Raw genomic sequence first — 24369 nt, 5'->3', positions numbered from 1 at the left:
AAAAGAGGCTCTTGCATTATGCCTGATTTAGCCAATGCTTAATTTTCATCTGTAGTCCTCAGGCAAGTAAAAACACATCATACCAAAATAATACACAAGTCATTATTAGCACGAATTTAAGTTAAAAACAAAAAAACAGTGTGTATAAATACAATTCATTGCTAATCAATGAATTGTTAAATTTCATTCAGTAGAAAACATTAAAATGTGAACTCTAAACTAACCATGCTTATTGTTAACCATACTAATTAATGTTGATAGCAGTTGGATTTTCACATTTTTTCAACTCATCAGGAAGTCTTTTCCACTCCTTAGTTGCCATAAATGAAAACACAGATTGACCAAAAGCTGATATTCAGTTAGGAGAGGACTGTAGTTGCTGTGTAACTCACCACAGGGTGGCAGGTCTGAAAGACTTCACTGAGCAGCACGGCACACTGACGCTTTGCAAAAGGCTCTCTGAGAGGACTGAGGCTGCAGGGGTGTCTGATGTCCGGGCTGTTCACACACTGAAGACACACAAAGGAGTAGTCAATCTAAACGGTGGTAAGCAGAGACCCAAAAGTAATCTTAACAAGTCATTAACTAATAAACTTTAAATTTAATGCCTGAAGCTGTGAATGAGAGACGAAATGACTCTGTTGGCCACAACTTTCACTTTTTTTGTTGTTGTTTTGTTTCTGAATGAGAAACTGACATTTTTATTCCAAAATTCAGGCGTTCAAGTATCTGAGTTCACAAGTGATGGTAGGATGAAGCAAGTTGGATAGTCATGGTGGGAAAGGAGCTAAGCTGAAAGGTAAAGCTCTCAGTTGATGTTCCAACCCTCACCTATGGCCATGAGGTGCAGATCATGACTGACGGTACAAGATCCTTTACACAAACAGATGAAATAAGCTTCCTTCTCAAAGTGCCCAGGTTCAGCCTTAAGTTGGATGGGCACTCTGTGAAAAGTGAAGAAATCTGCTATTGCTCATGTGGTTGAGTGATGAAAATTACATCATTTTGTTCTCCTCAGAGATCTGAGAGTCCATTCTGTGCACAAAGTCTTAGCAAACTAAAATTGAAAAATTGCAGAGGTATGTTTCAAATATTGATTGGTAATTGGTCAGAACTTTGTTGTGGGCAGATTTATACAGAACAGCAGTTGAACTTTAGACATTTCACTACAGCTGCTCCACTGCAAAGCAGCTGGCTGAGGCTGTTAGAAAATAAAGCCCTCTTCACAACTGTTCCTGTAAAACCTATAAACTTATATAGATAATCAAATGGCAAAGACAGCACAACTATTGTGCACAGAGGAGACAGTGCAAAGACACAGGTGGCTCTCATGGCTGTGCTGGCTGGGAGGGAGTTTACCTTGGCCAGGCAGCGTAGGGACACATTCCCTTTATTTGCTCATTATCGTGCACCGTCCATCGGAAACAGTGGCACTCTCCTTGTCACAAATTTGCGAATGCCAAACGGCATTTACTGTCTCAGTCTGTGTAATAAAAATATCTGGTCGTGGTAAAAGCAAAAATCTGTACAGGGAGAGAAGAGTGGATAAGACGGAGGGAATAAATCAATTCCAGCACTGTGGGGGGAGGGAAGGGTTTATCAGAAGTTCTGCTCTACAGTCTCACATTAAATATCAAATGTGCACGTGAGAAAGAACGCCTCACAACCACAAGACCAAGAGACTCCTTGCAGAGTATAAATGCAGCTTTAGAGATATGATGAGGAGCTCTGCCATCTGGGGCGAGCTAGTGGAGCCACTGCTCCTCTTTTTCGAAAGGAGTCAGCTGAGGTGGTTTAGTATCTGAGAAGGATGCCTCCTGGGCACCTCTCTCTGTTTTTTTATTTTATTTTCAGGCACCTCCCACTAAGAAGAGATGCTGGAGCAGACCCAGAACTAGCTGGAGAGATTATTTATCCTCTCTGGTCTGGGAACACCTCAAGAGCCTCCAGGAGGAGCTGGAGAATGTTACTGGGCAGAGGGACGTCTGGTTCCCCGACTGAACACAGATAACTGGAAGAAACAAATGGATGGATGTTTTGCTCACCTCTGTTGCCGTCCAGCTGTTTCCAAACTCCTGTGGTGTTGCTGAATCAATGTTGTCAGGTGTTCGCATCTCATTCACTGTCTTCAGGTCGAAGTCCCCACACAGGCCACTCAGTTTCCCCTGAACATAACCACCAACAGCTCCTCACATCCTCATACCATTGTATTTATACTGCTACAGTTTAGGACCTAAAACTATCGTATCATCACAGTTTATTAATTTGCTTCTGCTCTTTAAGTTTGATTCAATAAACGGGGGAAAAATTATTTTAATCTGATTTATACAGATGAAAAGGAACTTGTGCCCCTTCAGTTTTTGTCTACATTAACAAATACCTAATACTTAACAAATACTTAATAAAGTAATTTTTATCTGGTAATATCAATAAACACTAATAAATAGTCTTCACTTTAGAAGGGTTCACAAAAAGACCAGCAACTGCCTTAATTATTAATTCACTGTAGGATATGTATGTAGGTAATTAAAACATTCTCCAACCAATAATACATGTCCAACACATGGTGTGAAAGTACATTTATATGACCATTTACACACACACACACACACACACATATATATATATATAGAATAGTTAATAGTTAGATAGTGAGGTAACTGGTCTGCATCTGTGCTCAGACCATGAGGCCTGAGCTCCCATTTTGAAGTGTCTTCAGCCACAAATTCCTTCTAAGGAAGCGAATCTGGTACGCTCACGTTGTCGAAAAGCTACTACAGTGATTGCAAATGTGGAAACTTATCTGTTGCATGTCTGAAGACCCTAGCTTATCCCCATAAATGGAATTGAATGTATTGTTCAGGTCCGTCCCAGTGGGACGTGGTTGTCTTTTTACTCTAACTGGGTGTGGTAAAATGTCAATAAAAACAAGCAGCCCCAGAGAAACGGGGGATCTTCACAGATTGGGCCAGAAGTCCCAATTCGGCACAGACTCTGTTATTTTAAATAAACTCTCACTGTTAAAGAATAACTTATGTCTGTCGAGTCATTTCTGTGATCATTCACTTCGCCGCTGAGGACCCAGAAGAACGTCCACCACTTTGAAGACACTTCAATAGTTAGAATAGTATATAGAATAGTTAATTTATGAGTTATTAAGCATGAATAAACATTTGGTATGTTGGTCTTGGAAGTAATTAGCCTTTATGGGTAAAGCATTCATGTGTTGATTTATACCTTATTAAGTATGAATCATCATTAATTACTGATGTTTTTAAGGTTAATTAATCATTTGTTAATAATTAAATAAGGCTAAATGTGGTGTAGTTATTATAAAGTGCTACCAAAATGCTTTCTTGCAATAAATTATCTTACTACTAATAGCAGCACCGAGCCCACTGGTATTGCTTAAATTAATGAGATTTTTTTTCTCATGTCTGATTTTTAGGAAGGAAAAAAGAAAAAGACCATAACACATAAGAGCAAAGGTGACAAAAGCCACTTTTAACAGGTTTAGATGTAAAATGCCTCTGGTTTTACTAGTGTTATATTTTCCTGTTACTCAGCAGTGGGGAAGAGCTGAAATCATCACCCCACATAGTTTTAACATAAAAAAAACAGCTCAGGAACGGCTTTCTACCTGCCAGCGAGGTCCAACCTGGATGTGAACGGTAGTTTTACGATCCCACAGAATCGTCACATCTTCTTCTGGGAAGTGAATCACAGTGAAAAATCCTGCTGGCCAGATGAACATCTGCTGCTTCCTGTCAATCACACTGGATGGATTCTACAAGATGAAGAAGTTTGATGCTTCAAAAATACTTTCAAATATTCAGTGAGTTATACCACAGGAACTAAATTAAAGCTGAGATTTAACTTATGAAAACTCATTATAACTGAGTCTTACTGGTTTTCCAGAGTCATCATCAAACAATATGAAGGATCGTTCAATGTTGATCAGAAGGGATTTCCTGCAAATGACCCCGGTGTCAAAACAGTCAATGTTTTCAGCCGTAACACTGAGCATCACATCAGCGCTGCTCTGTGGACGAGAGAAAACAGTCTCAGAGAAAACAAATTTTTAGACAGAGAACACAGTAGTCATTATAAATCACAGGAAGTACAGTCTGTAAATTCAAAAGTCTGTTTAATCAGGCACCACTCATTTCCTCTGCATCCTGTATCTTTGATACCAATTTTTCTAATACTTTCTTGGTTCTAAATTTTTTTTTTTTTTTTTTTTATTGCCAGTTAAATTTGTGCTTTGCTTCTCCAGTCTTGGGTCCTTAAATATGACTTGGTTAACATGTACTAAAGAGAATTAAAACATCACATGATTGTACATTTAAAGCCTTTTTCACAGAGATGAGGTGCTTTTGTCAACATGTTTAAAATGTAAAATTGCAAGATTTCCACATATATCTTTTATCTGTTGTTTCATGTCACCAGCACCCATGCGATTCCACTGGAACCACAACCCATGATTAATAAATTGTTGTAGTTGTTGCTCATAAATTTCAAGAATTTTGTATTGCAGGTTTTTTGAAGAAGAATGTTACTAAAGTATGTCTGTTTACTGGACTATTATATATCCATCAATCCATTTTCTTTCCTGTGTTTTTGAGCACGAGCTGGTGCCTGTTTCTAGCAGTTACAATGTGAAAAGGCGGGGTACCCTTTGGACAGGTCACAAGTCCATCACAGGGCCACATAGCAAAAAAACGAGATAAACAACCATTCACACTCACTCACACCTAGTGACAATTTAGAATTACTAATGAACCTAATAGGTAAGTTTTTTGTCAACTCTAGGAAACTGGTGTACCTAGAGAAGGAGACAGGATGGGGAGAACATGTAAACCCCACACAGAAAGGCTCCAGGTGGGGGGCAAACCTGAAACCTTATTGCTGTGAGGCAACAGCTTTAACCATTGCTCCACCATGCCACTTTGTTTGTATAATTAAGCATAAATGACATAGTTTATTCCTGTGTAGCAGCATCAGTCACAACTCCACTCCTCCTGTCCCTCTCCTTCACTAAAATGACAAATAAAAAATGTTCTGCAGCACTATGCTAAAGAAATTAGACTAAAAGTCAACAAAGATGAAGTCATTCAGCTGTGGCAAGCTTTGAAGACTTTATGCTGCAGTAACAAGTTGAATGCAGATTTAGTGTGGCATACATGCACTTCATGTGGTTTACCACTGATTAACTAGAAAGTAATGAAAAAGCTCCACCTGCTGCTTAAAGGGATGTATAAAATATTAAATATAGTCTGAAAAAGGTTGATCTATATTTTCAGGTTACTTCAAGTACAGTAAGTGTAGTTTACTTTTATAAGTTTTGATCAGTTTTAGAAACCAGCTGCTTGTTTTGAACTAATTTCCAACAATCTAAATTATTTTATGTTTTGTTTTGTCACAAGATTTGATCTTTTTGTATGTAACTCTTATGCGTGTATTTGAATTGTAATAGTGTACTTTGGAGTATTCCGGCTCTCTTGCATTAAAGTCTTCAGACTAATATCAAGGTACAGCCCCTGCTATTCTCTTGTTGGTACTTCTGTTAAGTCACCATTGTCACATGCCAAGGTCTGCCCATTCAAACAGCTGACATTTCCTTTTTTCTTTCTTTTTTGGCATGTAATTATTTAAAAACATAAACAAAGAATATTGTAGCCTCCTAATTAAGCTACCGTACTAAATAAGTTAAGCACTAATTTAGTTTTCAGAACCTTTCATTGTCTGTGAACTGACTGTACATTACAGATGTTATACATATAGTTAGTCTTTGACGTTTTCAGATGATTCAGTGGAGTTTGTTTGGTTGTAAGGACTGCCAGGATACAGTTTATCCCTATAAACCAGTGGGTCCCAAAGTTTGGTTTAGGGTTCTTAATGGCTAATGAGTTGGAAACTTGGAAGCCTGCATGGTTGATGTACAAGAAGAATACACAGATATATTATATTCATCATCTTATTTTTTTACTTTTGTATTGTTAGCTGCAAATGTCAATTTTTGGTCTAACCAAAGCATCCTTGATTTTCCTTTAGGCACAAATAATTTTTTTAACATTGTAATAAACGGATAGTTCATGTTTTACAGTACTTATTTACCAAATATCAGCTGATTTGATACATCAGCACATGCTTTTCTAACACCAGTTTTTGTGACGGGTTAAACCTTTTCACATCATTCTGTGTAGATTGAAGAACATAAACTAATCTTGAATTTCAAAACATTTTAATTTGTTTTAATCAAACATGTACAGTCTTGGTATCATCTCAGGATACTTTGAAGCTCTTTCAAATGAAATTATTTGTTTTGAAATAAACCTTGTGAAAGCTTTATTCTAATAGAGTTTCTGTTTTGTGGTTCAGAAGCTGAATACATTTTTGTAAAAAAAAAAAAAATACAAGCAAACTTTGTTATAGTTTCCTTTGTGTTTTACAAGCTGTGTTAAATTTGGTGGCCCACAGACTTTCAGTGAGGCTCACCTGGAAACTCATTTGTGGCCACACCATTGGTCACATGTTACCATCGTCATATTACGAGACTAAACATTAACGTAATCCCTTAATGAGACAATACAAAGTCTTGTCTGCCTGTTATTCATCCAAGCAAGTATTAGTCATAACAACAAACTACAGCATGGTGTCAGGAGTGGGAGAAGCTGTTGCACAGACATTAACCTCCTCCTCCACCTGCTGTTCAAGAGGGATTTGGATTATCAGCAAAGACTCTTGATTGAATCATTGAGTACATAAGAAAAACATTATCTTCACATTAAAAACAGCCTCTGTGTCTTTGCACATCACCATTTTCAAATTAGAAATGAGATAATGCAGTGAGACATGAGCTGCTTCTGAAAGAGCAGATAAACTGTAGCTGATGTACAGTTTTTGAGCCTTACTGAGAAACTTCAACACCTTGTATAAAAAATTCATGCAGGTAAGAAACATTTTGTCATGAGATTTTGATTTTTTTTTACCTTTCTTTTAACAAACAAAACAAAAATTAAAGATGGAACTATATCAGAAAAAAAATACAAATTGTTTTGGATTTTCAAAACAAAAATTTTCTTTGTCTCAGAAACTGTACACTTACAAATCATTCAATGAGCTAACAAATGACTTCTGGTTTTAAAATATACATGTCTGTTTTTTATTTAGTACCTTTACGAGATACACTTTGCAGGCACCAACGTAGTCAAACAGCAGCCCATCAAACGTCCTGTAGTGGCGATCACCATACGCAGTGCACATGGATGGACACGGAGGAAACACACACTGGAACGTCCCATGTTGGCAAATGCTACGAAAACAGCAACGTTTCAATGATTTTGTCTCAACTTGTTCCCACTTACTGCAAATACGTTTTTCCACATCTAATTGTCTTTATGGACAGCGCTGGGTTTAGTGAAAAGTGCAGCTGAATTGTCAGAAGCTGAATCACCACTTATTGCACCATTAGGCTGTCATCTCCATCGTCTTCTCTGCCTATGGCTTGAAGTAGAAATGAAAGGACGGGAGACTGACTGAGATCACTGGGAGTTTTTGTTGGGGGTTTTTGCCCACCAGTGATGAACAGTTTGAAGCAGATGGAATCAGAGAGTGGTACAAAGCCTGCTCTGTTTTCCAGGCCATCTTTCTTCCCTGTGATAACAGAGAATTATAGATATCAGGTGGCAACTTTTGCCTCTCTGACAGCCTCAGGACTCTTTCAGGCTCACTTTGAAAAATTAGTAAAGTTGTTGGAGATTCGTCTTCGTCCTGACATAAATTTTGACACATTACTGGCAGAGACAGTACAAAATTTGTAAAAAGAAAAAAAAAAGAACATCTGATTGAAATTATCAAAGTAGTTGGACTGAGGGCAGAGGACGCAGAAGACAGAGTTAGATGGATGAGGATGACTAGCAGTGGCGATCCCCGAAAAGGGATCAGCCAAAAGAAGAAGAAGTAGAAGAAAAGATGTGTAAAGAGGAGAACCTACTTGTAATTTACAGAACAAATGTTTCTGTGAAGTGCATAAATGTACCACTGATAGCAGGGGGAGGAGACTCTGTCACCGGGGAAATATTCTTTTCCTTTCCACAAACAGGGACAAGCTGCAGGTTCGAAGCACTCATCTCCATGTTTCAGCAGGCTGGAGAGAAAAAATAAATCTCTATACAGTATATACTAAAAATTTCATAAGAAATGTTTACAAAGACAAACAGCCTTTCACTTCTGAATGATGCAAAACACTTTGCATTTTCTGCAGACTTTGAACCAAATTAACATGTTTCTGAGAGGTGAATACAAACTGACTGAGTGTCAATCATTGTAGCAGCAATAAACATTCGTATTTAAGGACAAACCTTAGTTACTGTACGTCATGCAGAAGAGAGCGGCTGATATTTCACTTCAAAGACCTAGTTTCTCTGTTTTATTCACACCACAAAATCAGGCTTTGAGACACATCATATACTCCTATTTTTTTAAATGTCTCTTATTATTTAAAATTCACATATTTCTATCGCTCTAAAGGTATATAGAAAAACTGAAAGACAACATAATCTACTTGGCGGAGGCAAAGATGGTCCCGATATCAATGTGTGTGAAGTGATGTTCTGTCAAATTGTTATCAGTGGTTATTATATTATCAACTGTTGCATCAGTCATAGAGTACGGAGTATGGAGAAAGAGGCAATCGTCTTTGTCCAGCCTAGGTTAATGGCTAGCCAAGCGAGTGCCTGGATTTTTTTTTTTTTATTATTGTTTTTCGGTCTTACAAAAACAACTCTTTCTCACAGACAAGATACTGGTGTGAAAGAACGCTACATTAGCCCTTATTAAACCTCGACACTTTTGGATGACAATGTTTGTTTCGTTTGTCGCTGTTTTCTCAATTGAACAACGCTCGTGTTGCTGCATGAAATGTATACAATGTCTGTTCAGAGCATATATAGACCGTGTATATACCAATTGTGCCGAGGCATTTGAATCCATCAGTCTGTCTGATCTTCTCAGTCAAAGGTTTACTCGACTCCTGACGGACTGATACATTCAGCAGCCTTGGCGCCATCAGTATACACACTTTCTATCTATGCTCATCACACACATATAGCTGTGTTATAACAGACGTTGGGTTGAGAAAACGGTAACAAACTAAACAAACATGCAAAAGTGTGGAGGTTTAATACTAGCTACACACCAGTATCTTGTTTTTTGAGAAAGACATGCTTTAGTCTGAAAAATTATTAAAGAAAAAAAAAACAACACAAAAAACCTTATTGTCTACCCATTAGCGAACCCTTGACAAAAACATTTGACTATTTCTCAATGCTTTGTGCTCAATGGCCAATGTCATCAGTGATAATGTAGTAAGTACAAGCTATGCAAAATAATATACTAATTACTGTATTACATACAGAACTATTTAAATCTTTAGCTGTAAATTTTGTTCAGAATTTTTAAAAGGTGTACTATGAAAATGATTCATTTCAGTTTTAATCTGTGATCTGAAATTTTAACTAGCTGCTAGTGAGTGTGAACTTTCACATCACTGCTAAATGCAAACTCTAAGAGAGGGTTGTATGTCATGTAATGTCAAAAACAGTAGACTAACAGCATGCTATCAACTTATTCCCATCATTTGGACATCCTGTGTTCATCCCTAACCCAGATAAGTTCTTTTTCCAAAGAATGACAGATGCGGAGCCAAAGGAGGTTGATTTCCAGAGCAGAAAGATGCCAGAAAAAGAAAGAGGTCCAGGGGTGGGCTACTGGGGTTGAAAAGCCATAACACTCATTAGCTACATGAGAAAACCAGACAATTAGGATTCTCAGAGATAGAGAGAGACGCAGTCTTTGTACGGACCCCTTCATTTGCTTCCCACTCTGCAGGACAAAGCTGATAAGTATCTTGTAATATGCAGGGCTGAGCTACATCGACTGGCAAGGCAGCAGACAATGAAGTGACACTCTGAATGGTCCCACTACAAACCTCAGGTTCATCTGAGTAGAGTTACAGCACAGATAAAACGGTGTTAACAGCTTCCTTTCTCTGCAGGCCAAGCTGCTGTATCAATTACTCTGATCAAAGATCCTCCAATCATTTATCCTCCTGACCTGTGCACTTATAATGAACAAATCCTCAGAAACACAGCCCTTATTTTTAATATGAGTCAAAATAAAAGTTACAGAGGAAGGTGTTAGATGGCCTGAAGACGAGAACAACAAATCTCAATACGATTCGACTGGGGTTCGTGTTGCAGTCAGTATTCTGCCAACTATTTCTCAGTCTGACAAACGTCCTATCAACATCAAGAAGCCAGGTGCCAGATCCAAATTGGACAGATGTTCACCTTTATGCTTTGTTTCTGCTGCTAAAGATACTGTCCAAGTTATTAATTATACTTCCTCTGTGTAACAACATCTTGTACTATTCTCAGTTCCAAATGAAATGTTTTTCTGGCTCTCAGATATTGTTTCACAGGTTCAACTGAATGCTTTTTTTGCTCATGACACATCTCAAATCTCCAAAGTTTTATATTTATTCAAACTGTAAACCAATCCAAAATTCCAGTAGCCTGCAGGTTTTTGTTTTGGACCTGAAAGTCCAGGTTCTTATGAGTTCAGCTGGGCTAATTGACACAGAAGGAAGGAATGAATAGTTTACATTTTGATCATAAACAAAGTCCCTCATTGTGACTGAAAAACACAATGGGTTCTTCTGTCAAGACCTCAGATAATTATTTCCCAGTAGAACTTTTTTAAGTCCTGCTGAAGATTAATACCTGCTGTTTTCATCTTTTTAAAACTGAAACTGAGTTAAACAGCCACACAGTGGTGCAGTGACACCGTGACTTCCCAGCAACGAGTCCTCTACTTTAAAGCTCAGATGTGCAGGACTTTTAGGTTTTCTCTGGATGTGCGCTCAGTCGTTACTCCGCTGACACATGACTGTTCTGGACAATTCAGGCCAAATTAAAGGTCTAGCATTCCTTGAAGAAATGCGGGATCAGTCACTTTTCATGCTAGTTTCACCTTAGATATAGCTTCACCTTAGATATAGCTGTCTGAGTCAAACCTTAAAATTGACGATATGCGTGATGTCATGCAATATTGCGAGAGCTTATGTGATCTGTGAAGTATCTGCTGAGGATGACTCTAAACTACCACCATGCCAAATCTGTAAAAATTTGTAAAAGTGACTGAGTTATATAAATTTTTGTGTTGGCTAATGTCAATTAGCTGTGATGGCCATCTTGAACTGAGTTGACTCCTAAAGTTACTCAGTTTTAGACGTTCATACAGTGATTATTTTCTGAAGGTTTCATTCTCATGGTTCATAAGATATTTTGTTGACAAACAGGGTTGATGCCATAATTAATGCCAAGTTTTTATCCAAAAATACTGCACAGTGTGTAGCGCTCTGGGTAAGTTACTATCACACCAGATTTTAGCTCAATATCTGTGAAATAAAGTCCAGGTTCTTATGAGTAGATGGTTTTAAAGTTCGTCTTAAAACCCATCTATTTTACTTGGCTTTCAACACCAGCGGGATCTAGTTTTAAATTGTATGTTTTTGTTTTTAAACCATTTTTAATTATTTTTTATTATGTTGTGTTTTATTGTACAGCGCTTTGTATCAGCTGTGGTTGTTTTAAAGTGCTTTATAAATAAAGTCGGTATGGTATGGTATGGTATGAAATTGACTGAGATATAGCCATTTTAGTTTTTGCTAAGGTTGCTTAACTGTGGCAGCCATCTTAAATGAGGTTGAATCCAAAAGTACATCAGTTTTAGATGTACATCCAATAGTTACTTTCTATGAGCTTCAGTAAAACCTGTCCACTAGTTCATGAGATTGTTTTTTTCTAATGCTACAGACAAATGAACACACGTGAGCAAAAATTTTATCACCTTTGTCTTTGACAGCAGGTGATAACCAGTTCATTAAGTTTGTTGATGATACAGCAAGGGCAGGACTTGGTAATGAAGATGAAGCTTATTACAAAACAAAGATGTTACAGTTTGTGAGACGATGTGGAGGCAACAATCTGTGCCTTAATGTCAAAGAAAACCAAAGAGCTGCTTGTGGGTTTGTTCAGCCTAATTTAGTTACTTTTATGACAGATTTAAAGTAACCAATGTGTACATCAAAGTTCTTGTTAGATCAGGTTGAAGTCACACATCTACACCTTTACATGGTCTCCTCATTACTACTTGCAGATGTCCTCATGGAGCATCCATTACTGAGACCTCTTTGGGTCCAAATTTACCCCTAAATTAGTTCACTAACTGTCAGGTTTCAAGCTGTTATTGAATGCTTGCATAGTGACCAGCAGCACTCTGGACATCAGATTTAGATGCTGATGTCACCATAAAGGTTACTGAGCTTCATGTGTCAGACAGGAATATGTGAATCACATCGATGAGGTCAGCATCTCTGCGCCTCGCTGACCTTTCCTCTGAGATATTGTGTTTCAGGTTGTTACAAATAAGAAACTGAAAACCTAAACGGGTCGTGTTTTTAGACAGACGCTGACATGATGAAGGTGGGTGTGTTTCATACAAGGGTTTATTTAACACTTTAGGTGCTGATCCCTTTTAAACACCTACATTTAACCAAATAAGGGTATAAATAAAACTACCAAAAAGAATAAAAAATGAGTAACAACCCTCGTGTTCTTAGGTATGAAGCTGTCATGAATGAATGTGCCACCAAATGGGATGTGTTTAAACTAACCTCTGGCTCTGCATGTTGTTATCAGGATGACTTTTGGTCGATGTCACAGAAGGACACACTTAATTCCCTTTCCAGGTTCAAAACCGGAGAAGATAACAAGGATCAGATGGCTGTAATCGACTCAGTTGTGTCTGTTTACTAAACTGTAGACCTCACCCATTTTAACAAGTCTCTGCATGTCTTGGCCGGTGCTTATATTTTTTATCTCTTTTTAAAGTTTTTAATCAGCCAAAACTGATGGCAAGGATCACTGAAAAAAATAATAAGTCATACTTTTCTCCAAGTATGGTATTTTTTCATTCCTGTTCCTAGTTTCATCCTCCTGCAGCAGTAGGATTGGGGTGCTGAAAGATGATACCTGACTAATGTGACATTTTCATAACATCTTTAACCAGCAGTCTGGCCTCATTAAGGAAACCTAAGCTGGTGTATCCGTGGGTAAAGATTTCACTACATCTTCATTTCATCTTTAAGCCACTTTTTACCTTTATTTCTTGTGAACAAGGTTCTTTCTTTAAGAAGAACAAAAAACACAACTCCATCATACCAAACAACTAACCAGAACAACTACAGCTTGCTTTTTATGTCAACCAGTCAGAAAACATTTGTGAAAACAGAATCATACAACCTCAAATGTTACCAGCAAGCCACCTGTGACTCTGATCGAAAGCACATTAAATATGTCAGGCCCTAAATAAAATCAATATTACTGAGGAGACAGAGAACATGACAAAGCTTCTCAGAGAAGATCGCTGCTGCCTGTGTTGTCAGAGATCATGTTTTCTGGAATCAAAACTTTCCAGAAAACTATCCTCAAACACTTAATAGTTTCACCTTACATTTTTTAAAGTAGCAAAAGAATAATTCCAGGGCTCATGTACAAAACGAGATGTAATCAAATTATCCTGGTTTATATGTCTACTCTACAATTCAGCAACAAGCTGTCACTCACCCAGGAGGACAGGCACATCCTGACACGCAGGGCTCATGTACAGAGCAGGTGATGTTGAGCAGGTAGGATTCGCAGGTGCGCTCACAGGCCACGCCCCTTCCCGACAGGAAGTTGTTCTCCCTGTCTGAGCAGTTCTGAAACAGCTGACCTGGTGGACACAACCCGTCTGCAAGAAGTGAAGAAGAAATCACAGATTAGTGAGATGAGACTAAAAACCTTCTGTCAGTCAGCCTGAAGAGTCGCGGTGGAAAGTCAGCGTGGTGAGCGCCTTACCTGTTTCTGTGGTTTGGGACACCAGTTTCCCATTCAGACAAAGCCTGTGTGGGGTGGGGAGGCACAGAAAGAGGTGATATGATGCAAGTACATCATGCAGCAGGATTCAAACAAGAACTTTTATTCACTTTAAATGAAAGCGGGCTGATTATGGTCTGTGGGCCACCAGCTGATGATTTCAGGTTTATGAGGTTTTGCCATGTTTTAACTTTATTTAGCCTGTGTTCTGTTTTCTTTGTACTTTGTTCTTATGGTGCTCTCAAACAATAACAACAAAATCACCTTCTATCATCTTTTTTTTCTGGCTTGATCTCATTTGAAATTGTCACATGATTAAGAAAAGATAGAAATAAAAAAACTATAATGACAAAAACTGAAGACACCTGCTTGCTTTTACTGTCCGCATGTCTCCCACTTTTTTATTAAAGATTAAAGATCAAACCCGACCCATAGAAAACATTTTACACATTATTGTCAGAGTACATCCAGTATCCTAATGAACCATCTTTTTTACAATAATGGATATTTAGAGATGATTGAATACCAGATAAATCCAGGTGTTTTTATTTTTTGTCACAAACTGAATGTTCAAAAATGTATTTATTCAATGGTTCTATATAATGAAATCTTGAAAGCTTAAGAAAATGTAAAAGAGCAAAAACTGAAGTGTGGAAATGTTTTGAAAACTTGAAGGAAGGATCTTACTGAACACCTGCTGACGTCATGATTACATCTCCAGGTTCATAGTCTGCTCCGAGGAAACTGCAGGGACACTCGCTCCTGACAAGGCAAAAAGTCGAAAATAAAAAACACAAACCCGCTGACCTCAGATCCATAATATCATTTCAGAGATATAAAGAGACTGACCGCACAAAACATGTTTCCACTTTTCTCATGAACCAACCAACTCATGAACTCTAGAAGTAAATCAAACATCCTTTGACTTGTTACGTTCTTTGATGTAAGTACAACAAACAAAATAACATTTTGAATTAAAAACCATCTGAAAAATTAATACCTGCTGTCTTTCATGCCAGAGTTTTAAACTAAGATAACCCTCTGTTAAGAAATGACGGAGTTACAGACACTTTGGTCAAACTTTTAAAATATTGTCGTGCACAATCTCATGCAATGTCATGAGATGTCCCAGTCAGTGGAGTCTTGAGGATGACTCTTAGCTACAGCCACATCAATTTTTAGCTCAGTATCTGTGAAATTGGCATTTTTGTGCTGGCTAATGTTGATTAGCTGTGACGACCATAATGAATTGGATTGACTCCAAAATTGAATTAGTTGTAGGGGTATACCTAATGATTACTTTCTGAAAGTTTCATTACAATCTATCCAGAGCTTCATGAGCTATTTTGCTGACAGACAAACAGCATTGATTCCAACTGCAATGCTAAAGTTTTAAGTAAGGATCTCGTGCAAAAAGTAGCATGTGGAGTATGTGTTGAGGATGACTCTCAGCTACAACCACAACAAATTTTAGCCTAATATCTGTAAAACTGACTGAGTTATAGCTATTTTTGGCTGTGGCGGCCATCTTGAATCAAACTGACTCTAAAAGGTAATGAGTTGTAGATGTACATCCAACTACTTCTTTCTGCAAGTCTAGTGAAAATGTGTCCACTGATTTATCAGATAAGTCAATGGACACTTTGGAAAAAGACACTTTTTGTCTTTTGGTAAAAGACAAATATTTGAGCATACACACAAAGAGACGGGCAAAATGATTATGAATCACCTTCGTCTTTTGGCGGGAGGTGATAAAAAGTGCAGAAAACTTCAGCAGACTTCAGGTGCTGTAAATCAGACACTGAACAGTTTGTTCCTTAATGTGTTAAGAGTTATGCTAAAGAGGGCTTTATATTACTTTAAACAGAGTATTCCTGGTAAGTGGATAGGGGACAGACAGGCTGATGTAGGAGGTGAAATTTGCCCTAAAGGTGATGAATCCAAAAGCAAACAGTGTTCAAAACATGAAAAGAGCTTTGGACAAATTTTTATTTTAAGAAAACAAAAGAAATACAGTGAACTTGAGTTGAACAGTTTAGCTGAAGCTAAAAGTCTTTGTAACATATAGGTCAATGCCTCACATCAGCTTCTGTACTACAAATTCTTTCTCACTGGTTATCAGATATCTGTGTCGTCCCCAGCCCGAGTGGAAATGAAAAGGGGGTTTCACGGTGAATTCCTGGATGTAACTCTAGCACATGGTAAGTAAGGCACCGCGTTGCACTAGGATGTAAAAACCTGGGACATTTAAGAGGAATTAAGCGGCGAGTCTTCCAGGGTGGAGCAGACTGAAAGGGAGAGCACAATTAAGGAGGGTCCTCGAGCTCTATAACGTCTGCAGGAAAGCTACAAGGCTTTCCACTTAAGGACTGACCTGAGATTCAGAGCAGATACAAATATCACTTTGAGAGGATTTGTTTGGTGGAGTGCGTCCAGTTCGACAACCGTCTGCACACACCAAAAAAAAAAAAAACTGCAGGCAGAGCTGGAGTTGCTCCAAAGCACACCAAGACTACTGAGCAGTGATTTGCACGTGTAAAAGGATCTATAAATTACTATCTTTGAACTAGAAATTTCTGGAGAAATGTTAAAGGGTGCCAATGCAATACTGCCCAAAATTATTACATTTATCAACTTTCTTTTAAAAAGCCCAACAGGAATTTGGGACTTAAAAAAAAACTGTATATGAAGTGGAAAGAGAACCAAGATCAAAAGAAATGCTAAACCTGCTGCCGGTGGCTCATTGGGGTCACCATGGTAACCACATATCTGTCTTTCACTCCCTGACAGCACTCTCATTAATACAGGCAGAAAGAAAAGCAGAGCAAAAAGTGTCAAACAGTTACTGTGTGAAAGCTATAAACTATATGCTATAAACTAAAATTTGGCCGTAATGAAGCTTGTAGAAGGACCTCCAGAACATTTGACCCAAGTTGTATAGTTTAAAGGCAATACTACCATATACAAAAAATATGTAAACTTGTGACTTTAAAGAAAGCAATAAAATAATAAAAGTAAAATAATAAATAAATTTAAAAAAAAAAAGATCTCTCATTATTTGGGCATTTAACAAATAGAAATAATTTTGGAAATTCTACCTGATCTGAAATAGGAAAGATTTAATCTGATTTAATGTCAGACAGTGAAAAAGAAATTGGTTATGTCTTGTTAAATGTGAAAGGTTTTTGGCCATTTTTTTTTTTTTGCTAATTTTTCTGTGCTGTTACCAAAACTAATAACACAATATTCCAAACTGACATTTTTGTGTGTGTATTTTTCAAAGCTGTAAATCAAAAATTATGACAGAAAAGGAAGAATTACCATCAAATAGTAATGAGGATGCTTCAGTGCTCATATTTTAACACCTGTAAATGAAGAATAAATGGAGGATATTTCTTTACCTCTGCTTGAGAGGTCTTTTCTTACAGTCTTACCTGTGCACGCAAGTCTGTGTTCGGTGGTTGTAAAAAGACCCCTGAGGACAGGTGCACCCCTCCTCACAATCCTCCCCACAGTGCTGCGAGACAGAGAGGGAGGAGCACCGCCGCTGGCAGGAGGAGACGCAGGTACCATATTGCATGGTGGCTGGACAGGCAACCGCTGCAAGAGGACGTTATTATTATTATTATTATTATTATTATTATTATTATTATTATTATTATTATTATTATTATTATTATTTTATTATTTTATTATTTTATTTTTTTAGGCATTTCAGCTGAAAACTCACCACAGTCAGATACATGAGATCGAAAGTCAACAATGATGGAGAACCTCCGGCAGTGGCGAGCGTAGTGAGCCAGTGCAGAGCAGAGGCAGGGTGTCCCACACTTACAGGTGTCTGACCGGCACTGCTGATAAAAAGGTGTCGGACTGAAGTACTCGTGACAGGCGGAGAATAGGTCTTGATTCAGAACTTCGCACATCTCTGACGCGTAGGTCACTGAGCAATAGAGGGACACAGGAAAGCATTTAGAAATATAAAAATAATGTAAAATCATTAGTGAAGACTGATTTTTATTCAGTAGGCAGTAAGTAAACAGACTTATTTAGCTAATGTTTATTCCCAAACTACATGTTGAGGGACAAGCTTTAAACATCGATACAGAAAGAAATTGTGGTGTAAATGTTAAAGGGAACTCAAATGAAAAAAACTTTGAGAGCATGTATTTGCAGGTTTGAGTTCCCATCCTTCCATCCATTTTCTACTTCTTATCTGTGGTTGGTTCATGAGCTAACAAATAAAGGAGGGAAACCCAGACATCCCTCTCTCCAATGACACTTTCCATTTTGTTGTGGCGAATCCCAAGTTGTTTTCATAAAAAAATACATTTTCCCTCCAGTGAGCTCTGGGTCTGCCTTGTGGTTTCCTCCCAGTGAGATGTGCCCAGAGACACCCAGGAGGCATCTTAATCAGATGCCTGAACCATCTCAACTTACTTTCAATGAGAAGGAGCAGCAGCTCTACTCTAAGCTCCACCCAGATGATGGACCTTATTGCTAAGGCTGAGCCTGGTCACCCTATAAAGAAAGCTCATTTAAGCCACTTGTATCCGGGATTTTATTCTCTTCATGACTTTTACCTCGTGACCATAGGTGAGGGATGGAGCATAGATGGATCATTAAACTAAGAACTTTGGCCTTCGACTCAGTTTCTTCATCACCACAACAGATCAGAGCAATGTCTTCATCTTCCACTCCATCCTACCATCATTCATGAACAAAACACCCAGATATCTGGAATCCTCCACTTGAGGCAAAGACTCACCCACGCCCCATTGGGTGCATTCCAAATTTTTTCAGTAAATAAACATGATTCTGCATAACTACTCCTTGAGATCCTGTCCATGAACATTACAAACAGGATCAGGGACAACAGTGGCTGAGTCCAACCTGCACCAGCAGCCATTTGAAAGTAATTTATTTGACTATGAAATAAAAAACATAAATGTTCATTTGCATGCTTTATGTTTAATGTTTAAAGGTAAATGTTCTCCAGCATAATAAGATTCTGACTTCAAATTATTAAAATGTTATTAAAATATTCACCCAAAAGATAAAGGCTTAGGTACAATTATATAAAAAAAATTATGCAGGTTTAAAAAACTGAAAATAAGAGATCTGTGACAGACAAAAATAGTCACACCTGAAGTAAACCATCACAGTCTCCTGTTTTAGTGATTTATATACTGTATTTAATTAGTTAAACTTGATAATGTGTCAAAGACATACACTTACATATTTGAAAAAAGGAAGTGATATATACTTACTATGGTCTTAACTTAAAAATACCCTTTTCCTGCACTTATATCCAAAATTAGAGAGAAAGATACTGACCAGCCTGTTGGTGAGTGTCACATGGGTCCAGTTGAGGTGTACTCAAGCTGAGAGAACAGGCTGATGAGACCTTCCAGGTGTTTCCAAACAGCTGAGGAGTGCTTTCTATCATTCCTGATGGAGATCTGTAAGAAAACCAGAGCACAGCTTCACTGCAACATCATAAAGAAGGAGAATCAGCCCACTTATTAAGTTGAGGTAGTAAAAGAGAAGTCAGGATTGATTGTTCAATGGTGAATAATTGAATAACATGCCACCTTTTGATTGTAAGAGTTGAAGTTACTGCTGAATTTTCTTCATAAAAATATGTCAAAACCTACTGATTCTATTGCAACACTAATGCTTCCTGTAAATTATATCAGTAAAATAAAATCAGCAGTATTTTTTTTTTTCACCATCAGTTTGGTTAGGTCTAAGCCCTCGGATGTTTCCTGATTAGCCCCACATCGCATGACTTTTTTCCAAAGTAAGAAACCTGAAGGTCAGGCAGCAGGAGGTGAAGAAGACATTTTTCTTGTTGCTCCAGTGGCTTTTTACCTGGCTTCAGGTTAGTAAGGAGGAGAGATTTTTAACCAGCTGGTTTGGTTAAAATGTTCTGAAACTTTTGTTTGTTTGTGTGCACGCTGGTGTAGATTCACAGCCATCCAGGACATGGTAAATCCAAAAAATGTAAAAAAAACAACAACAACAAAAAAGACAACTGAATAGAAGTCCAGTTGTTCTTGGGGGCTTTTTTTGTTTGTTTTTTTTTAACATTTTTTGGATTTGTGTATGTGTGTGTTTGTCTGTTGTGTTGAAAAATATCTCATGAAGCACTTGAGGGATTTTAATGTAACTCTTAGACAAATTGGATGTACATCTACAACTGATTAATGCTGGAGTCAAACCAATTTAAGATAGCTGACACAAGTAATATACCTTAGCAAACACAAGAGTGGCTATAAATGTATAGATATTGAGCTATAATTTGATGTGATAGTTGCTGAAAGTCATTCACAAGATGTACTCTCTTAAAACTCATTGCCAAGCGACAACTGATTGCCATTGAGGAGTCCCATCTCTGTGATCCATCCATCCATCTTTGACTGTTTGTCATGGAGACAACAGGTCCAAGATAAAAACTCAGACATCCCTTTGCCCAGCAACACTGTCCAGCTCTTCCTATGGGATCCCAAGGTGTTCACAGGCCAGAGAGGAAGTTCTGGCCAGCAAGTTCTGTGTCTGCCCCGAGGTCTCTTCTCAATGGCCGAAAAACCTCCAAAGGGAGGCGTCCAGGAGGCATCCTAATCAGATGCATGAACCAGCTCAGCTGACTCATTTCAAAGTGAAGGAGCAGCAGCCCTCCCCCTGGATGATGGAGCTCCTCACATATTCTCTAAAGCTGAGCTCAGCAACCCAACAAAGGAAGCTCATTTTGGCTGCTTGTATCTGCGATCTCCCACCACTGGATCCAACTCACCACCAGATGGTGATCAGTTGACATCTCTGCCCCTCTCTTCATCTGAGTGTCCAAGACATAGGGCAGCAGGTTTGACGATTACAAAATCGATCATCGTCCTTTGGCCGTTATGTACAGCCCATGCCTAGCACAGAAGTCGAATTACAGAACATCGCTCAGGTTCAGACATGGGCCCACATGGGCATTGAATTTGCCCAGGAGAATAACAGAATACCCAGATGGCACTCCGTCCAGGACATCCTCCAAGTTGGCCCACATAGAAATGGGATCCTATCTCTTCTTCAGGCTTGGCCCAGCTGAACCCCAGTAGCCAAGGCTTGACCAAGGTTACCCCTGCAAGGCTTAGCTCCAGGGGGGTGCCCCGGTTTCCCTTTTCCTGAGGAGGTATCCTGATTTGAATGATGTATATATATATCAAGGTTTTTGAATCATTCTTAATCCAACACCTCCCCTGAGGCCAATTTGCCATGGGGAGACCCTTCCAGGTGCTAATGTCCTAGACAGCATAGCCCCCAGGATCACAGGGGTACTCAAACCCCTCCACCACATTAAGGTGGCAATTCTGCCCAGGGGCTATCTCTGCAACTCATCTCTGCCATTTATCAGCTGTCAGTCTTTGAAATAAGATTAACAAAATTAGGTCCTACCTACATTCTTTTTTAGTTTTTATGTCTAAATATCTTTGAATTCTAAAATTAAACCTAGCTTTAAAGCAAGTCAAACAAAACTAAAAAGAGGGGTAGATTTATCCCAGACATGAGGATAAAATGTAAAATAAACAATCTGCAGAATTTTCCAGGCAATTATTCCAGTTTTTCTATAGCAGCAAGTCAGCACTTCAGCCACCAACACTAATATATATCCACTTACAGCTGTTAGACAACATCCGGCCATTATGGTCAGGCATTACGATACGGCACAGTGGAGCCCCTATTCCACTAACAGTAAATTCCTTGTTGAAGTGGTGTGTCCAGTCGTGCGCTCATCTGGCCCACCTAAAAGAGCTGATCAGTGAGCGAGGCTTTTGATGCTGAGCCACTCGGCTCATGTGCATTACAGAGGAGGAGAGCACTTCAATCCCCTCCCGTCAACTGAAATAGGACCATGCTCTCTTTCATAATCATTGGAGGGGAGGAAAGAAGGGTTAACGCAGAGTGGCCAAGGGGGTCAAAGGTCAGCCATCACACACACTTACAGGAAGTCATCTTGAATGTTGCCGTTGAAGGTGCCGCACAGCCCCACTGTGTCATCCTTCCACAGCTCTTCAATCTGCAAGTAGAGACGAAACTCTGCCCAGCTGTACTGCAGACGGAGGCCAAACGCTGTCCTCACTTGGAGAAACATGGACGACAGCTCCTGGACATGGAAGATGTCTGTGGGAGATGTAGGAGCAGGAGACTTTCTTTCAGAATTTCAAACCTGTAGGGTTTTTTCAGGTTTATTGCTCAGTGTTCTTCACATTACCACACCTAATGATCATTAGGACTGTGTATCATATATCTTTGTTGTCATGTGACTTTAAAATTATGGTACAAATCAAAACAGGTTAATAAAAACATTAATTCATCACAAAAACATCAGTCAGAGTAAAATGTTTTTGTTTGTTAAACCAAGTTCAGCTCTTTTGAAGGGGGATTATCTGGAAAGTTTAAGGACAATTACAATCTTACCTGTTGTAGATAGCTCTTTAAACAACCTCTTTGGAGAAATAGTTTATTTCTGACCAAACGGATGAGCTGACTACTCGTCCAAGACCAAAGTGGATTGCTGTCATCTTGAAACTTGAAACTCCTATGTCTAAAATGTCATCATGGTTCATGCACACACCTTTTTAGAAACCTTTACAAATGCATATGTTTTGCATTACATAGTTATTTACAGAGAATTGTCTGTTTTTTGCAAAGGGAAATAACAACAGCAGAATATCAGAATATTTGTCGGAATAACTTTGTAACGCAAAACTGACAGCAGTATAAAAGTTTATAAATTGGTGTTTGCATCAACTACTAAGGAATATTTGAACATTAAGTTGTTTTAAGCCAGCAGCCAACATTTTTGGTCTTGACCCCACTCAGACTAGCCAGTTATCATGTCATAATTAATTTAAACTGTTTTTCTCCAAAGTGAGTTGTTCAAAGAGCTATCAACAACAGGTATATTAATTGTTTACAACCTTTCAAAAAAAACCTACAAAAACCCTGAGTTATCCCTTCAAGACTCATGACTTCATGACTCTTAAACATCTGTAAAAAAAAAAAAAAAGAAAAAACTAGGGTTGCTTTGAATCTTTGTTTACTACTTATAAAAGGAGTTCTCTTTTTCTAGGAAAAATGTATGTCTGAATTCATTAAGTGGAATAAAAAACAGTTTATTTAGGTTTTAAAGGTAAAATAGAACTAATTACATTTTGGCTCATATTTTACAATTTACAAAAAAGGGGTTGATTTAAGCAAAATAATAAATGTAAGGGATGATGTATAAAATATGTATCTTCTGCAGCTGTGTGGACTAAGTTATTATATTTTGTCAGGAGTAAATTATTGATAGGTTGCATGGTCACACTTTATAACAATTTAAAATACTGCTAGAAAAAGGTGTTGTTGGTAAATGTTTTATAATAAAAATCGACCAATTGTTTAAAAACTAATTTTGTATTTTAAAAGTTTGTTTTTTATTTTGTGTCTGAAATTTATTGTGTTCTCAGCATGTTTAAAAAAGACTAGCTGATCAGAAAACTACTAAATTACATAACGATGAAGAGTGTTTTGTCAGGTTCTGTAACAGGACATTCATGAAGATAAGTGTTGATGCTGTTATTCATAGGTGTACCCAATATCAGATCCTCCTCACACAGTTTCACATGAAACACACAAAAGACCCTTGACTTGATAATCAAGATGCTGGCATACAATGAGAGCAATGCTCAAAGGGAAAGCCATTTCTGCAGCACAATGTGGGAGCTAAGCCAGGGTGGTTTTGGGGAAAATTTCCTTCAATGGCACAGCTGTCATTCAATCTTTTTCTGCCATGTCCTACAGAGTGCTGAAACAAGTTGAGTCCTGGTGAAGTGAACAAAGCTGGAAAAGTGATAACAGATGAGGAGAGTACCGTCAGAATAGGGGAGTGAGATGCGGTACTGTCCAGCCATGAAGACCTCACCGACGTGACTCAGAGTGATCTCTGTTCTTGGATCCTCGTCAATAACCAGGCTAACTGATTGGATGCAGGCCCCGTCCAAATTCTGCAATTGAGATAAAAATGTATTTTTCTTAAACAGCAACAATTTAGATAAACAGTAGTATTCACAAAAAGAGCACAATAACAGAAGGAAAATGTGTGCAGTCATAAGGAAATTTTTTTTGTTCTCCTCAGTGTCACATAGCAAGTCGTTGAATGTGTTTGCTGGTGTGCTGTGAAAAGAAAAATAAATCCATTCCAATATATTTTAGTTTATGGCATCATTATAATGTGAGCAAAATAATAATAAAAAAGATCCACTCATTTTACCAGTACTTTTTCATTTTACCACAAAACAAATGGATTGATAAATTTTTACCTTAACTGAAACTGAAATTCAGCTTCTGCAGCAAA

At 38.2% G+C, this 24369-nt stretch overlaps 1 protein-coding gene across 1 annotated transcript in view; it reads right to left on the bottom strand.

The window, feature by feature from the left end:
- otog (otogelin) overlaps positions 1 to 24369 on the bottom strand; it is a 77798-nt gene that overhangs the window by 32540 nt on the left and 20889 nt on the right. The window contains exons 16-29 of the mRNA XM_025008189.2: positions 23887 to 24019; positions 21974 to 22151; positions 19320 to 19444; positions 17713 to 17925; positions 17417 to 17582; positions 14670 to 14744; positions 13965 to 14008; positions 13692 to 13857; positions 8042 to 8149; positions 7177 to 7315; positions 3908 to 4042; positions 3641 to 3787; positions 2046 to 2165; positions 393 to 509 (exon numbers count right to left, since the gene is read on the bottom strand). Of these exons, the coding sequence (XP_024863957.1) occupies positions 393 to 509; positions 2046 to 2165; positions 3641 to 3787; positions 3908 to 4042; positions 7177 to 7315; positions 8042 to 8149; positions 13692 to 13857; positions 13965 to 14008; positions 14670 to 14744; positions 17417 to 17582; positions 17713 to 17925; positions 19320 to 19444; positions 21974 to 22151; positions 23887 to 24019 (1866 nt within the window). The remainder of the gene's footprint in view (positions 1 to 392; positions 510 to 2045; positions 2166 to 3640; positions 3788 to 3907; positions 4043 to 7176; positions 7316 to 8041; positions 8150 to 13691; positions 13858 to 13964; positions 14009 to 14669; positions 14745 to 17416; positions 17583 to 17712; positions 17926 to 19319; positions 19445 to 21973; positions 22152 to 23886; positions 24020 to 24369) is intronic.

Source organism: Kryptolebias marmoratus, linkage group LG15 (assembly GCF_001649575.2).
Source record: "Kryptolebias marmoratus isolate JLee-2015 linkage group LG15, ASM164957v2, whole genome shotgun sequence".
In the NCBI taxonomy this organism is placed as follows: Eukaryota; Metazoa; Chordata; class Actinopteri; order Cyprinodontiformes; family Rivulidae; genus Kryptolebias; species Kryptolebias marmoratus.
This window is presented reverse-complemented; position numbering and strand designations above follow the sequence as displayed.